The sequence below is a fragment of the Cnephaeus nilssonii genome (genome assembly GCF_951640355.1).
Source record: "Cnephaeus nilssonii genome assembly, chromosome: 24".
Lineage (NCBI taxonomy): Eukaryota > Metazoa > Chordata > Mammalia > Chiroptera > Vespertilionidae > Cnephaeus > Cnephaeus nilssonii.
In genome coordinates, this window is record NC_137095.1 from 15,214,325 (window position 1) to 15,230,189 (window position 15,865).

At 58.6% G+C, this 15,865-nt stretch overlaps 2 protein-coding genes across 3 annotated transcripts in view; both read right to left on the bottom strand.

Moving 5' to 3' along the window:
• The window catches only part of APBA2 (amyloid beta precursor protein binding family A member 2), a 43,141-nt gene that overhangs the window by 20,861 nt on the left and 6,415 nt on the right, over positions 1 to 15,865 (bottom strand). For both annotated transcript variants that reach the window (XM_079763859.1, XM_079763858.1), the window contains exons 2-3: positions 5,537 to 5,590; positions 3,035 to 3,986 (exon numbers count right to left, since the gene is read on the bottom strand). In XM_079763859.1, coding sequence (XP_079619985.1) covers positions 3,035 to 3,946 — 912 coding nt within the window. In that variant the 5' untranslated portion in view covers positions 3,947 to 3,986; positions 5,537 to 5,590. The remainder of the gene's footprint in view (positions 1 to 3,034; positions 3,987 to 5,536; positions 5,591 to 15,865) is intronic.
• Positions 5,537 to 15,865, bottom strand: part of MCEE (methylmalonyl-CoA epimerase) — a 29,270-nt gene continuing 18,941 nt past the window's right edge. Inside the window, exon 5 of the transcript XR_013813124.1 lies at positions 5,537 to 5,590. The gene's annotated coding sequence lies outside the window, so the exon portion shown is untranslated. The remainder of the gene's footprint in view (positions 5,591 to 15,865) is intronic.

Here is a 15,865-nt window from a genome sequence, read left to right on the forward strand (position 1 = left end):
AATCCTTCCACGTTCCCTGTTTCCAAAGGCGTCCGTCACCGCGACTCATCGACTATTCCCACAAAGTTGCCCTCCCAACTCTGGGAGGTGGGAGGGGGGGAGGGAGGTCAGCTGGCACCCTCTGGGCGATGGATGCTCCCCAGGGACCCAGCCAAGGTCCCGCAGGGTCACAGGAAGGCCTGGCTCAGGACCCTGGACAGCTCCCCGACCAGCAACCCTCCCTGACCTGGAGGCGCTCAGGAACCAGGAGGTGAGGAGATGCGCCCAGAGCCTGGCTGCGTAGCCCATGAGGCGGGGTGGGGGAGGGGGCTCTGTAATGGTGCTGGCGATAAAGAAAGAAAGAAAACGACAACGTTGTTCTTTTCCTTTCCTTCCTCAAGTCACTCCCAAGATCCTCATCTGCAGGAGGACAGGAGTCAGACAGAATTTATCCTCCTAACAGCGATCCCCTCGGGTGGTGGCTCTTACCAAATCGGCCTGTGGTTTACAAGCATTGTGGCGAGACCCACTGGGGAAACGAGCCCGTGGGTCTGTCTTTTCTTAAAAAATATATTTTTATTGATGTCAGAGAGGAAGGGAGAGGGAGCGAGAGAGAGAAACATCCATGATGAGAGGGAATCACAGATCAGCTGCCTACTGCACGCCCCACACTGGGGATCAAGCCCACAACCCAGGCATGTGCCCTTGACTGGGAATTGAACCGTGACCTCCTGGTTCCTAGGTCGATGCTCAACCACGGAGCCACGCCGGCCGGGCCAGCAGGTCTGTCTTTATATCTCTGGGGGGAGTCCCAGGCCCAGGGCGGAGGTGTCAGAGGCCCTGATCTCAGGACACAGGCCACGCGGTGATGCGAGGAGGGTGGCCCTCCAGGAGAATCAGTCCCGTCCCTGCCAAAGCCGGCACACAGCAGAACACCCAGGCACGATGACAAGTTGCCGTCCTGGCCACGCTGCGGAGCCGTAATGTCTGGTGCTGGACAAACACGCTCTTATTGGTCAGCAAACCCCCCACAAGGGGCCCCGGTGACCAGCCCGGTCCCCCATGCTCCCACCTGGAGCTTCGAGGCCACGCCTGGGGTCCTCGCCCCCACTCACCACCCGGCTGGCGGAGAGCAGAGGCCAACAGGGTGGGCGCGAAGATGCCACTGGACCCAGATGTCTCGCACGTACGCGGACGAGCACACCGCGTGCTCCCTGGAGGGATGCGCAGGCGGACGGCACACACCACGCTGTGCCTGAGCGGAGCAGTCAGAGGCCGGGAGCCCTGACCGTCACGTGGCGGGACTGCAGGCCCAGACCTGGGCCTGAGGTGCTTGCCCGGTGGGGAGCGCCCCAACATGGCAAAGCCCACAGCACACGCAGAACTGCCACACGCGATGGGACACCCCGAAGGTGACGTCCACACCTGCTTGATAATCTCTCAAAGGAACAACAGGGCCCCGGCTGGTGTGGCTCAGTGGACAGAGCGTCGGCCTGCAGACTGAAGGGTCCCAGGTTCGATTCCCGGTCAGGGCACATGCCCGGGTTGTGGGCTCGGTCCCCATTAGGGGACATGCAGGAGGCAGCTGGTCAGCGATTCTCTCTCATCACTGATTCTCTCTCCTTCTTCCTTCCTCTCTGCTATCAATAAAAAGTATATTTTAAAAAAATTTAAAAACAAAATATTTTTTTTAAAGAAAGAACAAAAGAGCCGGCCGGCATGGCTCAGTGGTTGAACGTCGACCTATGAACCAAGAGGTCACGGTTCAACTCCCGGTCAGGGCACATGCCTGGGTTGCGGGCTCGATCCCCATTAGGGGGCGTGCAGGAGGCAGCTGACTGATGTTGCCCTCTCCCTGTCTCTCTCTAAAAATCAATGAAAAAAACTTTAAAATAAAAACAACAAAAGGCACCGAATTATGCTCCTTATCTCCCAAACACAGCTCTTTCTATATATGTTCAAACGCCTGAACTCTCCTGGGGGAGAAACCTGTAAAAAAAGGCTAAAGCAGTTCATTCGCACTCTGTCCACAGAACCAGCCAAACAGCAGTTTCCTGTCACAAACCTCATGATCCCGTCTATAAGAACTCAGATGGGCTTTCTGGAGGCAGCTTCCCCAGTTGTTTACTAGGACCCGCGCTTACGTTGTTATAATTAAGGAAAATGCGCGTGACTAGAACCGACGGGCCTCATGCGCATGGTTTCTTCCCCGAGACTTTGTCCAACCTCCACACAATTATTTCCAAGATGGTTCTTTACAGCAAACTGCCCAGCACACCACGGCCCCGCGATCTCGGCGAAAGGTCACCCCCACACTGGCCACAGCGGCGGGCTCCTGCCAGCAGCCACGCCCTCGCCCGTGACAGCCCAGGGAGCACCCCACCAGGAGCAGGGCCAGGGCCAGCAGGCGGGACCCCATCTCTGTGGGTGGGCGGGTGTCTTTGGAGAGCACGCGTTGCCCATCAGCATTTCCTAACGCCCCTGAGGGGTGAGCGTGAGTGACAGGTGAGTGTGACAGGTGAGCGTGAGTGACAGATGAATGTGAGTGAGAGGTGAGCATGAGTGACAGGTGAGTGTGAGTGACAGGTGAGCATGAGTGACAGATGAATGTGAGTGACAGGTGAGCATGAATGACAGGTGAGCATGAGTGACAGGTGAATGTGAGTGACAGGTGAGCATGAGTGACAGGTGAGTGTGAGTGACAGGTGAATGTGAGAGGTGAGCGTGACAGGTGAATGTGAGTGAGAGGTGAACGTGAGTGACAGGTGAGCATGACAGGTGAGCATGATTGACAGGTGAGCATGAGTGAAAGGTGAATGTGAGTGACAGGTGAGCGTGAGTGACAGGTGAGTGTGTGACAGGTGAATGTGAGTGACGGGAGTGTGAGTGACAGGTGAGTGTGTGACAGGTGAATGTGAGTGACAGGGGAGCGTGAGTGACTGGTGAGTGTGAGTGACAGGTGAGTGTGAGTGATGGGGCAGAACGAAGCCCATGTTCTGAATGGACCCTGGGCTCTTGGGGTCCCACGTTCCCGTCCCGGGAAGCCGAGTCCTACCTGCTCTTGGGGCCACGTGGGCCTCTCCTCGGGGGTCCTGCCCTTGGTCTTGAGGCCTCTCGGGGGGTCTCCGGGGAGCCTGGCCTGGGGAGGGAGGCTGAGCGATGTGGGCCTGCCCTCGTGTCTGCTGGGGCCGCGGCCGGCCTCGCTGGGCAGGCCTGCCTCTGTGGGGCCCCCCGGCCCTGGCTCGGGCCCCCGCACCGGCGCATGCTCGGGGCTGGCCTCCCCGGCACTGGCGATGCTGGTCATACTCAAGCTCATCTTGATCTCGGCCACGATCTGGTCGATGTCCTCCTCCTGGTCCTCCAGGTCCCCGCCCCGGCGCCGGGGGCGGTAGGGAGACGCGCCGCCCGCGTTCCCGTTGGCCTCCGGGGGGTAGTAGTCCCGGTAGCTCTCCTCCTCGTCGGGGCAGTAGTGAAGGCCCTCCTCCTGCTCCGGGGCCTCCAGCACGGATGCCTCATCCTCCGGGACGGGGAGGTGGCCGCCCTCGTGCCCGTGGCCCGCCGAGTCCGTCCAGTCCTCCACGGCCTCCTGGCACTCGTCCGTCTCCAGGCAGCCCTCGCCGTGGCAGCCCTCGCCCTCCAGGTAGCTGTCGTCCTCGGGGCAGTAGCGGATGTAGTAGGTGACGCCCTCCTCCTCGGGGAGGCCCTCGTCATAGTCCTCCTCCTCTGACGTGTTGTTCACGTAGTCGGAGCTGGAGTCCCCGTCGGGGCTGTGGTCGGGGCTGTGGTCGGGGCAGCCCCGCTCGGGGGGCGGGGGGCTCTCAGGCCGCACCAGGCCCGGGGCGACGTATCCCTCCAGGGGCAGCTCGGCGTCCTGGCCCTCGGGCTCCTGGCCGGGGGGCGCGGGGCCCGGCCGGGCTCTGTGGTCCAGCATGCTGCTCGCTGTGCTCTGGCGCGTGCGGTGGGCCATGGCGGGGGCTCACGCCGCCATTGTCATCGGGAGGCCGCCGCTGCGGGAGGAAGGTCAGAGAGAGCAGTCAGCACCCCACGAGGCAACGGGGACCCTCCCGGGTGCTTCCCCTATTGACGCACATCTGTTCAAACAGCGTGCCCTCCCACCCCAGCTGGCACGTCTGTCAGAAGGCACAACCGTGCAGAGAGAAGGAGGACAGGCGTGGCTCCAACCATCCTCCGGACGTCTGCACCCTAAAAATGCAGGTGACCCAGGCCAAGGTCAAAGGATCTGGTTGTTTGCTCTCAAACACAGAGAGAAGCCCTGGCTGGTTTGGCTCAGTGGATAGAGCGTCAGCCTGCAGATTGAGGGTCCCGGGTTTGATTCCGGTCAAGGGCACATGCCTGGGTTGTGGGCTCGATCCCCAGTGTGGGGCATGCGGGAGGCAGCCCGTCCATGATTCTCTCTCATCACTGAGGTTTCTCTCTCTCCCTTTCCCTCTCCCTTCCTCTCTGCCTAAAATCAGTAAGAACACATTTAAAAACACACAAAAAAGAAGCAACAGATGTTTAAACACACACACACACACACACACACACACACACAAACCCGAGGCTGCAGGCCAGGAAGCCACCGCCCCTCAGAGCGGGGCTGGGCCTTGGGCGGCCTCCTGGCACCATCTCCCCTGAGAATGTGTCAAGTGCCAGAAGGACACTGAGTGACGTGTCACCGAGGAGGGAGGTGCGTCTGCCGCAGCCCAGATCGCCTGGGAGAACACGGAGGGGCCCGCAGCGCGCTCCGGAGGACGGGGTCACAGGTGCTGCCACCACCGGCCCACGCACAAGCTGAGGTGAAGAACCATCCTGCCTTCGAGTGGCAGCGCCTTGTGCGCCCGGGAGCGCGTGCGGTCAGTCGCTTTGGAAGATGAAGGTCACTCCCCGCAGGACTGGCCGAGGCCCTTAGTGCTGCGCTCGCTCGGGGACGCGGACAGACAGGTGCCCGGCCGGATCCGGATGCCCACCACCGTCTACCGGGGGGCCTCACGGGGCTCCGCTGAGCTCCCTTTGAGAATGCCAGCCGACACACTCGTGTCATTAACGAGAACGAGGCACCGTTAATTAGACCAGGGCATCGTTAATAAAAAATTACATCCAGAAAGGACTCGCTTCCCTCAACTTAATCACACGGATGATGTTGGCTCGACCTATCGCAGCTCCTCGGGCTCCTTTCTTAGCACAGTTTTCATCTTTTAGAGAAAAGTGCCAGTGGATTTTTTTTCTCTCCCGACGTGCAACTTAAAAGAGGGGGGGGGAAAGGTTGGGTGTCAGAGCGGGAATTTGTTGAGTCTCTGAGAACGCACGCGGCAAGTCTAGAAGCAAATCGTAATGGCTGGCCTCCTGTCCTTTCTCCTCTTCCTCCAAGGCAGGAGACTGAGACCTGGGGAGCCACTGAGTGCGACGCGCGCCCCACCCAGGATGTGGTTCCTCCTCACAGCCTCCCCCAACCAGGAGCCCCCTGCCCATCCCCCTGAAGGGGCCTCCCTCCAGCAAAACAATCCCACGGCGGAAGCAAGCCGATTGTTTCCACAGGGGGCCCCCTCTCTCTTACCGGAAACGAGTGGTCTGGCCAGGCCGGGGAGACCCTCCGGGCGATGAGATCTTTCTGGAATAAAACAGAATAAAAAGAGGGAATGACTCTGACTTCGGAAACAACACGGCGCTCGCAGCGCGCTCCTTCACGTGCAGAAATGTGAGTGAGTGAGCGGCGTTGTCAAAGTGTGCCGGTGATCACTAAGGAGAGGGTCAGAAACGACCGGAAACAAAGTAAAAAAAAAATGTCGCCTCAGCTGCCTTAAGAACACAAATACAGGGACGGCTTATGTTCCCTCAGGAAGGAGGGACTGCCCGCATTTCAATGAGGCACCTCACGCCCCATGAATATGCATTTCCCCACCACAAAGCTGGACGCTCAGGGTGCACAGAACCACATCCGGGGACACGTTCAGACCAGGAGGGTGTGCCCGTGGGGGCGGGGGCTGGGGTGGGGGGGGTAAGCGGAGAGGGAGAGGCAGGCCCCTCTCCTCCCCCCGCCCAGGTTCATAGCCCACCCTGCCTCTGGGATGGGTGGTTCCGACAGCAAAGAGAAAAGAGGCCGTGACCTCAGCTGCTCTCAAACACAGAGAGCTCTGCAAGTGCAAACGCAGGGGAAGGGCCTCAGATTGAAGGGTTGGAGGCTGGGCCCCGGGTTGGAGCGTCCGGGACTCCTTGAGGGGAGGGGAAGCAGATGAGCAGGAAGCCTGGCGTCCGCAAGAAGACGGGGACTTATTAGTCTTTATTAAAAAATGTGTTTCCTGATTTTTAAAGGAAGAGGAAGGGAGACAGAGAAACATCAACGTGAGAGTGAAACATGGACCGGCTGCCTTCTGCACGACCCCTAGTGTGGATGGAGCCCACAACCCGGGCATGTGCCCTGACCGGGAATCAAACTGTGACCTCCTGGTTCCTAGACTGACACTCAACCACTGAGCAGCTCCAGCCTGAGCACCGTGGGCCTACAAGATGACCATGTGCCCAGGAACCCAGCTTCTCCCTCTTCCTCCAGAAACTCGGAGCGGTCTGTGGGCTGGGCCGGGCTTCCCTGCCCTGGTGAAGCCTGCCCGCTGCCATCCGGGGTTGCCCACACCTGGAGGGAGGAGCCAGCTTTTCCTCTGCCGGCCCTCAGCCTGTAGGTCTCATTCATAGCAGCCTGAGCACCCCCATGCTTCAGATCCCCCCAAAGCCCGAATCCTCAGCCAGCTTTGGAAGGACGTCAGAGCATTGCTTACATAACACGCTCTTCCACCCGCAGAGCCAGGCCCGCATCAGGACCTGATTGAGAATCGGGTTTTAAGTGTTTATTTATAGGCATCACGCAGGCACCCTGGTGGCCAGAGGAGGCACCGGGCTCTGGGCTCCCGTCCACCACCATTCATTAGCATTCTTCCCGTGCCTGTCTGCTCTCATCTCCCCGGCAGCAGGCTAACTGCAGGGCAAGGTCACCACCACGGGCCCAGCACCGGTTTCCATTTTCTCCAAAGAAAAGGATGCATTTCTTTTGCTCGGCTGCAATGCCTCCCCCCCACCCCCTCGCGTGCAATAGCTAAAGCAGGGGCGTGTTATTCTGATGACCTGCCTCTCTGCACGGACAGTCCACCTTGAAGATGGGCCATGGACGCAGAGACCAGGACAGGCCCTGGGGGTCGGCTGTTGTCTCCCAGCTGGCTCTGTGTCCAGCACCCAGCCAGGCACAGCTGGGAGGGTCTGCTCCGTCCCCGCAGCCGGAATGAACACACGGAAGCGAACAAGACTGGGACACTGGGATTTTCTCAGCCACGAGGGCCTGGCCGTACCTCCTTCTGCCCAGCACAGGACCCCGTCCTCTTTCTACCCCTCGGAGGGAAGCGGCTGCCGTGTTGTGAGGAAATCAGCACCACGGAGAGCTGCCCCCAGCATGGACCAGGTGCGCAGACACTCCGTCAGCACCACGGAGAGCTCCCCCTGTGGACCAGGTTGTGCACCTCAATCAGCACCACGGAGAGTTCCCCCAAACGGCCCAGATGTGGTGGGGACCCCTTGATAGGCACTGTGGAGAGGCCCTCACGGACCAGATGTAAGGGTGCTCAGTCAGCACCACGGAGAGCTCCCCTGTGGACCAGGTTGTGCACCTCAATCAGCACCACGGAAAGCTCCCCAACAAGCCAGATGTGGTGGGGACCCCTTGACAGGCACTATGGAGAGGCCCTCACGGACCAGGCGCGTGGTGCTGTCATCACCACGGAGAGCTCCCCTGGACCACACCTGAGGCCTCCTGCCCACAGCCCTGTGAGGTCCTTTTCCAAGTGGCTCCCCCAGCCCCAGTCAAGCCTTCGGATGACGGTCTCCCTGGCGCACATCTCGACCCTGAGCCAGAACCAACCCACCGAGCTGCTCCCAGACTCCTCACTCACCGATTCGATGCCCAAGATCACAAATGTTGGCTGTTTTGCACCAAGTTTTGGCCGTAATTGGTTGCATAGAAATAGAGAACCCGTACGATCATAGTCTCTATCTTAAGCAGGTTGTGGCTACACATTCTTCTTCTCTCTTTTTTTTTTTTTTTTCACCTTTTGGTGTGGTGAATATTTTATAAGAATTTAATCCGAAAGCTTGGGTTAGGTCAACACTCTGGTTTGCAGTCCCAAGTGGCAGATCCTAAAAGGGGGTGGGGACACACGATAGGCACGCACGCCACCCTTGTGGGTGATCAGGGACATAAAGAACTTAGGGAAGCCCCGTCTAAGGGGTGGGGAGTCATGGAGAGCTGTCACTGGGCAAGGAGGGGCAGAGGATTAGCTCTATTAGCATCGTAAGATGGGGAGACTCTGTAGGCTAAGACAGTGGGAGCCTGGGTCTGAGAGGCAGGCCAGCACGTCCCCTGGCAGGCCTAGAGGGGTGTAGTGTGTGTGTGTGTGTGTGTGTGTGTGTGTGTGTGTGTGTCAGCCTGTGTCTCGCCTTCAGGTTCCAGAAGAAGCAGAAGTGCATTCCATTCCTTAGAAGTGGCTGAGCTGGTCCGAGTCATCTGACCCAGTAACAGAATCCGGAACCAGGGAAGTCTGGCAGACCTGGCCGGTATCAACCTGGAAGAACCAACGCTGAACCGTTCAAGACCACTATGTTCAATCCCCTTTAAGGGCCTGAATCCAAAACATCACCACACGGGCGACTGTCCTCAACGTACTCGTCAGAGAAGGGCCATGTCCCAGATCCATCTTAATTGCAACAATCCCTTTTCTCGCCGAGACATGACAACCGAAGCAACAATGATGCCTAATAGAGTCTGAGCTTGCTTTCCTTTAAAAATAAAAATAAAAATCCCTCGGTTGAAGTGACAGAGTGTGGAGAGCGGCAACAGTGTTTGGACAGGATCAAACCTCGGACTAATGAGAGGGCACAGTCCTCTCATGGTGAAGTCATGTGCAAGTCCCAGTTGGAGGGCAGAGCCCTCCCAGCACAATGTAGCCAAAGGCTATAGCTGTAAGCTTGAACCTATGGTCTGAACACGTGGTCCCATGTGTCTGAGTGATGTAGGCGTGACAGAGTTCAGGTGCCTGTAATTGAATAGATTGGAACATTGATAACATCGTGGCCACGCCCTTCCTTTACCTCCTGGAATCCGGCTGTAAAATAAAGACTTGGCTTGTGGATGCTGTCGCTGTCTCTCCATCAGAGAAGCAGCATCCCACTGAGACCCAGCTTTCATTCTCGTGTCTTTTCTCAATCCTTCACTGCCCCCACTCAGGCTCATCCTTGGCCGTGCTGGCGCGGCACAACAGAGGAGTTTAAGCACCCTTTCAGCGTTCTCTTTTTGACCTTGGCTTTTGGGAAAATGAGTGCTGAGAGTCTGGACCGACTCTGTTTGTTCTCATCAGTCGCTACGCTCTGCAGGCCCTTGAGGATGGGAGCAGGAAGATGGCGACAGACGTGGAGGGGGAAGGGAAGCGTGCTCACTGTGGGAGGCGCCTGGGATGGCAAAAGACAGTGCAGGTGACTCTGAGGTCCCCGTCCCCAGCATTGCTCGGCTGCCACCTTGCAGGGCAGGACGCAGACTGGACAGGCCGTGCTCAGTCACTTGGCGCCAGGCCCGGCTCAGGTACCATCCTAAAGTCATGATGCCCCTCAGACCCCCTGCCATCACCGCCTCAAGTCCCAGGATCCCTTCTTCCTGCTCCCCCACCCCCCGAGGCAGCCAGAGGCAACGCTACGGGGCTTCTGAGTCCAAGACCCGACTCCAGATCCCGCCTCTGCTTACGCGCTGGGACCAGTGTCCCTGCACACACTGAGCCTCAGGCGCCACGTCGGAACCACAGGAGATTGCAATGGAGGCGACTGCGGTCACATCATTTGCAGGAAACGTGTGGCCAGAGAAAACCCGAGGGACTCTACGCGAGGCTGCTGGAGGGCAGACCTACACCCCAACTCAACCACCACCACGAAGGTCATTTCCAAAGAGACACCACCTAGACAGGAGCCGAAAACAAAAACCTAGGAATCCATCTAATGTAAATATCTACATATGTATAAATATCTACACACACACACACACACACACACACACACACACACACACACCAGACTGGTACAAAAAAAAACACCTGCTCCTCTGCTGAAAGACAGAAGGAGACCCAGGAGAATAAGGTCTCCACAGGCTGTGAGCGTGGTTTTATTTGGGGGGTGGTTTTCTGAGCACATTTTTACTTCCGAGTCGCTTCCTGCAGGTAGGATGGCCGAGCCCCCGGAGCACTTCGTACTGTTCCACGACTTCGCCAACAGGATGGAGACTGCTGTCGAGCTTGGGTTTCTGTCTCTCAGCGTAATTTTAACTCGATCCTCTTACATAAGGTGTTGAACATCTTTTCGTTCACGCAAAAGACCATTTGCATCTATTTCTCTGTAACTAAATGTTCAGATCTTTTAGCCTTTTCCATCCAGGTGTTGGCCTTTTCCTTTTAATTTGTAAAAAAAATATTTTTTATTTATTTCAGAGAGGAAGAGAGAGGGAGAGAAACATCAACGATGAAAGAAAATCATGGATCGGCTGCCTCCTGCATACCCCCTCCTGGGGATTGAGCCTGCAATCTGGGCATGTGCCCTGACCGGGAATCGAACCAGTGACCTCCTGGTTGTTGCTCAACTACTGAGCCACGCCAGCCAGGCCCTTTTAATTTTTAACTCGCTTGTATTTTAAGGAAATGAGCTTTCTCTGTGATTCTAGCTGCACTTACCAGTATTGTTCCTGGCTTATCATTTGGTCTTTCAACCTTCTTACGGTGTCTCCCCCACCACCACCCCCTCAACGGGAAGGTGTTATTCCCCCGAATGCAACTGAATTCATCAATCTTTTCTTACGTTGCTTTGCGTTTTGGATCATAATTTCCCACTACAGACTTTAAAAGAACCCATTTGCATTTTCTCCCAGTACTTGTGATAGCTACTAGCTATCAAGAGCCCTTTGAAATCTAGGCTGGGAGATGATCAATGATATCAATTAAGCTTTTATCTTAATCCAAGTGGCTACTGTGGAGCGATGAAAATACGTGTTGGTCTCTGCCCTAGTGCCCGGCACACAGAGCTCCTGAAACCCGTACAGTGTCCCAGGGGTGACCGCACTTGGAGCGTCTGTGCTCTGATAGCTGGTCTTCGGCCTGGTCCCTGACAGAGCTCCTGAAACCCTGGTCATTTCTCGGGTGGCACGAGTGTCTGTGCCCAACTGAGGCGATTCTGTCTAGGCTCCGGGATGGGGACTGGGTCACCGTAAAGTGCAAGGCATGATCAGAAGCTTGGAATTTTCAGTCAACCTATGGAACCAGGAGGTCACGGTTCAATTCCCGGTCAGGGCACATGCCCGGGTTTCCAGGCTCGATCCCCAGTAGGAAGGCATGCAGGAGGCAGCCGATCCGTCATTCTCTCTCATCATTGATGTTTCTCTCTCTCTCTCCCTCTCCCTTTCCCTTCCTCTCTGAAATCAATAAAACATTAAAAAGAAGAAGCAGCAGCAGCAGCAGCAGCAGCAGCAGCAGTGACCGCTGGATTGGAGGTCTTGGCGGTGTTTAGGGACCTGGATGGTGGAAGTGTCAGCAGAAGGGGCGGAAGTGTGGCTGAGCGGGTGGAAGAGAGGACAGGAGGGGAGGGACTGGAGGAAGCCAGTAGAGACAGGAGTTGCACAGCAAACAGGGCAAAAGAATGATGATGATGGTGATGATGATGAAAGAAAATAGGAGAGTAGCAAAGGAGATGGGAGTAGGAACTTGCTTCTCTTTTTTCAGACGGAGAGGACAGTGTGCCTGTGACTGTGCGGGAAATGAGCAGGACGTGGTGCTGGGGGCCGAGAGCCGTGCCAGGGGCACCTGGTGCTGAATGGAGGAGGGCGGCTCGAGAGGAGGCGTGGTTTCCCATCTCGGTCACCGCGGGAAGGATGTGTGCACAGACGCTGGCAGGCAGTGGTGTGATGGGGTGGGGTCTGAGCCAACCGCGTGAGTTCTGCTTCATCAGAAATCCCGGAGAAGCCCTGGCCGGTGTGGCTCAGTGGATAGAGCGACGCCTGCGGACTGAAGGGTCCCAGGTTCGGTTCTGGTCCAGGGCATGTACCTGGGTTGCCGGTTCGCTCTCCGCCCCGATCGGGGCACACGCTAGTATTTTGTTGAGGATCTCAGCATCTGTGTTCATCAGGGATACTGGCTATCGTTCTCTCCTTTGTAGTGTCCTTCCCCGGTTCTGGAATTAGGAGAACGCTGGCCTCATAAAAAGAGCCTGGAGCGTGCCTTCCTCCGGGATGTTCTGGAATAGCTGGAGGAGGATAGGGTAGGCTGTTCTCTGAAGGTTTGGTAACACTCCCCTGTGAAGCTGTCCGGACCGGGACTTGTGGATTACTGCTATTTCATCAGTTGTTATCAGTCTATTCGGGTTTTCTGATTCTCCCTGATTCAGTTTTGGGAGATTGTGTTTCTCTAGGAACTTACCCATTTCCTCCACACCGTCCAGCTGTGGGCACATGGCTGTTCATAGTATTTCCTTACGCTCCTTTGTGTTTCGCTCTACCCCTCAGCTACTCCCCGCCCTGCCACAGATGCCGCACCAGCTCAGGCAGTGCCTCGGTGACCGTGCCACCTTTGTTTCCTGGGACCCAGATCTGGGGGGGGGAGAGTTTACAGGGGCTGCGCCTGCAGCCTTGTCCGGAGCCCGGCTGGGGGCGGGGCGGGCACCTGCTCTCCTAGACGCCCTCCCATCGGGGCTGAGGCTCACCCCAGGACCTTCCTCCACTCCATCGTCTGTGCATCTTCATATCACTTCCCAAAATACCACTCTGCAGTTACTTCCGGAGACTGACGTGGGATCCCCCAAGTACATACAATTAAGACGAAAATTGTAATTTTAAATTACTGCTCATTTGAGTCAAGGGAACGCGTCCCCATCGCCAGGCCGAATGCAAACAGCAGCATCCCCATTAACCCTGAGGCCCCCGCTCCTGCGAACGACCCTCTGCACCCCGAGACGCAGCTCCTGACACACACGCGAGACACGGCACGGTCTCTCCCGCTTTGCAAAGCGAGTTTCTCCGGCGCACCCTGAGGAGCAGCGCTGCCCGAGGGCGTGCGGCGACGGCTGAGCCCGCGGGGCCAGCACAGGCCAGGGGACAGGGCGCAAGGTCCCCCGGTCAGCCCTGTTTCCCAGGGTGGCGGCGTGACACTCAGGTTCACGGTGGCCTTCTGCTGGCGGCCCGCCCCGTAACCACCCATTCTTGGAGCTCCAGAGCGACCCCCGTGGGCTCTCCCTCCCGGAGGCCACGGAGCGGCAACCTCTCGGGGCCTGTGCCCTGACCGGGAATCGAACCGTGACCTCCTGGTTCATAGGTCAATGCTCAACCACGGAGCCACACCGGCCGGGGCCTCCCAACTTCCTTTTATAGAGATGTAAGCGGGCCAGCGTCCCCCTAAGTAAAATAACTGTACAAGTGCTTCCGTGGGGGCAGGAGCGGCGTTATGTGTAGTGAGTGGCCGGTCCACGCTTCCTCATACAAGAACTGCCGTCTTTAGGAACCCCCCCGCCCCCCATAGACCCAGCCAAACATCTGTGACACTGTCCCTCAGAGCAGGACAGATGGCGGCGGCTTAGAAACCTGTTCACGAGCATCGACGCTGCCGGCGGGGGACCGTCAACAAGACGGTCTTGATGCGCGGACAGCCCACTAGCGTGATCCCAGACACCAAGTACTGGGAGTGCGGGCGGGGGTGGGGTGAAAGGTCGTCCACAGGGAGAGGGCAAACAGCGGGCGATTTAGAAGTGGCCACAGGAGAGGCCGCCAGCCCGCCGACCCGGAGGCCGGGCCCCAGCGCCTCCGCGGGCCCTGGGCGAGGCGAGCAGGCACCGCCCTCCTGCGTGTCAGGGGCAGCTGGCCCATCTCCTCTCTCGGGAGGGCGTCTGAGACCCACACGCACGGCCACTCACCCTGCTTCCGAGCACCAACACCACCACGCACGGAGGACACCGCACGGCAGCAGCCCCCGGACGGGAGCTTGGCCTCGTCAGTCACCTCTTCCGGCCGCTGACAGAATGGGATCACCCCGTTCTCCAAGCAGAGACCACAAGTATCCACATCTATGGGGCAGAACCCGACACAACGAGAGGGGCGATGACGAATGACTGTCATCATCGGAGACCAGCAGCCCCGTCGTACACGCAGGCGCAAAATCGGCGGAGACGGGTCACCTGGACAGCATGGATCCGACTGGCGTCCGCAGCACAGTCCCACCAACAAGAGCAACACGCACTTCTCAAGCTCCTGGGCAGCACCCACCGAGCGTCTGAGTCCGTGTGGGCTGCGGCCACAAGACCGCAGTCTGGCGGCTGATGAACAAACATCAGACACTTACTTCTCCCAGCTCTGATGGAAGCCCAAGATCAGGCGCCAGCGTGGTCAGGTGAGGGAGCTCTGTGGATCTGAGACGTCTCCCTGTGTCCCCACCTGGCAGACGGGGTACTGGGAGGGAATCAGAGAATGTGGGCCTTGCACGTGTCCAGCACGGACCGGATCCCCAACTCTTCTTGAAGTCCCAGCATGCTCTGTGCTCAGGGACAGGTCACAGCTGCCTGGCCCTGGTCCGCGCAGCCTCCGGGCTCGGCGGGAAAGCCGAGAGGAACAGACCCACACACAGGGCGCCCTCACGGGGCGGTGCCTCCGTGCAGACCCGCCTTCGGATGCCGGCGCTTCAGCGCTCAGGAAAAGCGCAGGATGCGAGCATTTCCGCAGCCCACACACCCAGGAACCCCACCACACGTTCTCTCTCTCCACTTCGATCCCTCGAACCCAAGGATCGCGTTGAGCTTATAAAGCACCGACGCCCGTCTCTGACTGGGCTGTGGTTGAAATCAGCAAACGGACCCGTCAAACTCCGCGCGAGACAGGAGAGGCCGAGCAGGACGCCCATCCCGGCCACCAGAGCATCTCCCAGCTGCTCCATCCTGCGTTGTTGGTGGCTCGCAAGGACCATGGCAGAAGGGACAACGTGTGAGGGCAGGTGCTGAGGAAGACTCCCCAAAGCCAGCGACTGGACTCGCCCAAGGCCCCCGGGACGGGACGGTGGCAGAGCCGGTTCGAATGGCGCGCTCGGTACTCCGAATGCTGCCCTCCTTCCCCAGTACCGTCCTTCTCCTTATAAAAGCACCGTGTCTCTGGCAAGGCCCGGGCCCAGGCGGGGAGAGGCGGGCGGGGCGGCTCCGGAGGGGGGCTGGCCCACGGGACTGGCAGAGCGGCCGGAGCCTTGGGACGCCGGGCTGCCCTAAGGTACGAGGCGAATTCAGAAAGTCCTGATGGTGGAGGAAGGGAACCTGGACAGGAAGGGGCCTCGCTCCCAGCGCACTCGGCTCCCAGGTGACTGCAGGGGTGACGCGGAGGCGGCTGACCGCGGGGACAGCCGACTGACTGCCAACCGTCCACACGTCCCAGAGGGGATTTCTCTAAAGGATCAGACTGCCCCTCTTGGGGCCGCCCGCCTCCCGCCCCAGCCCGGCTGTCGCCTGGCCGCAGCCACAGCTGCCGGGTCTGTGCTGCCTGCCCGCGCGCTCGGCTCCAGGAGGATTCCTCATGGAACACAACTGGGCCCGCCCTGGTGCGGGAGAGGAGGCACGGAGCCAGGCTCGTGCTGCCTGGAAGAAACGCACTCCGGGGGCTTCATTCGCTCGTCCGCTCGTCCACCCAGCAAGCAGCCCAAAGGGCCTGGAGGGCCGGGCGCTGTCCCGCGGCCGGGAACGCAGATATGAACCAAGCCTTCACGTTGGCGCGGGAAGAGACAGACAAAAACCAGACAAGCACTGCATGTCACTCCCACACTGCACGTCGGGTGCTCAGGAGAAACGCGAAGAGGGG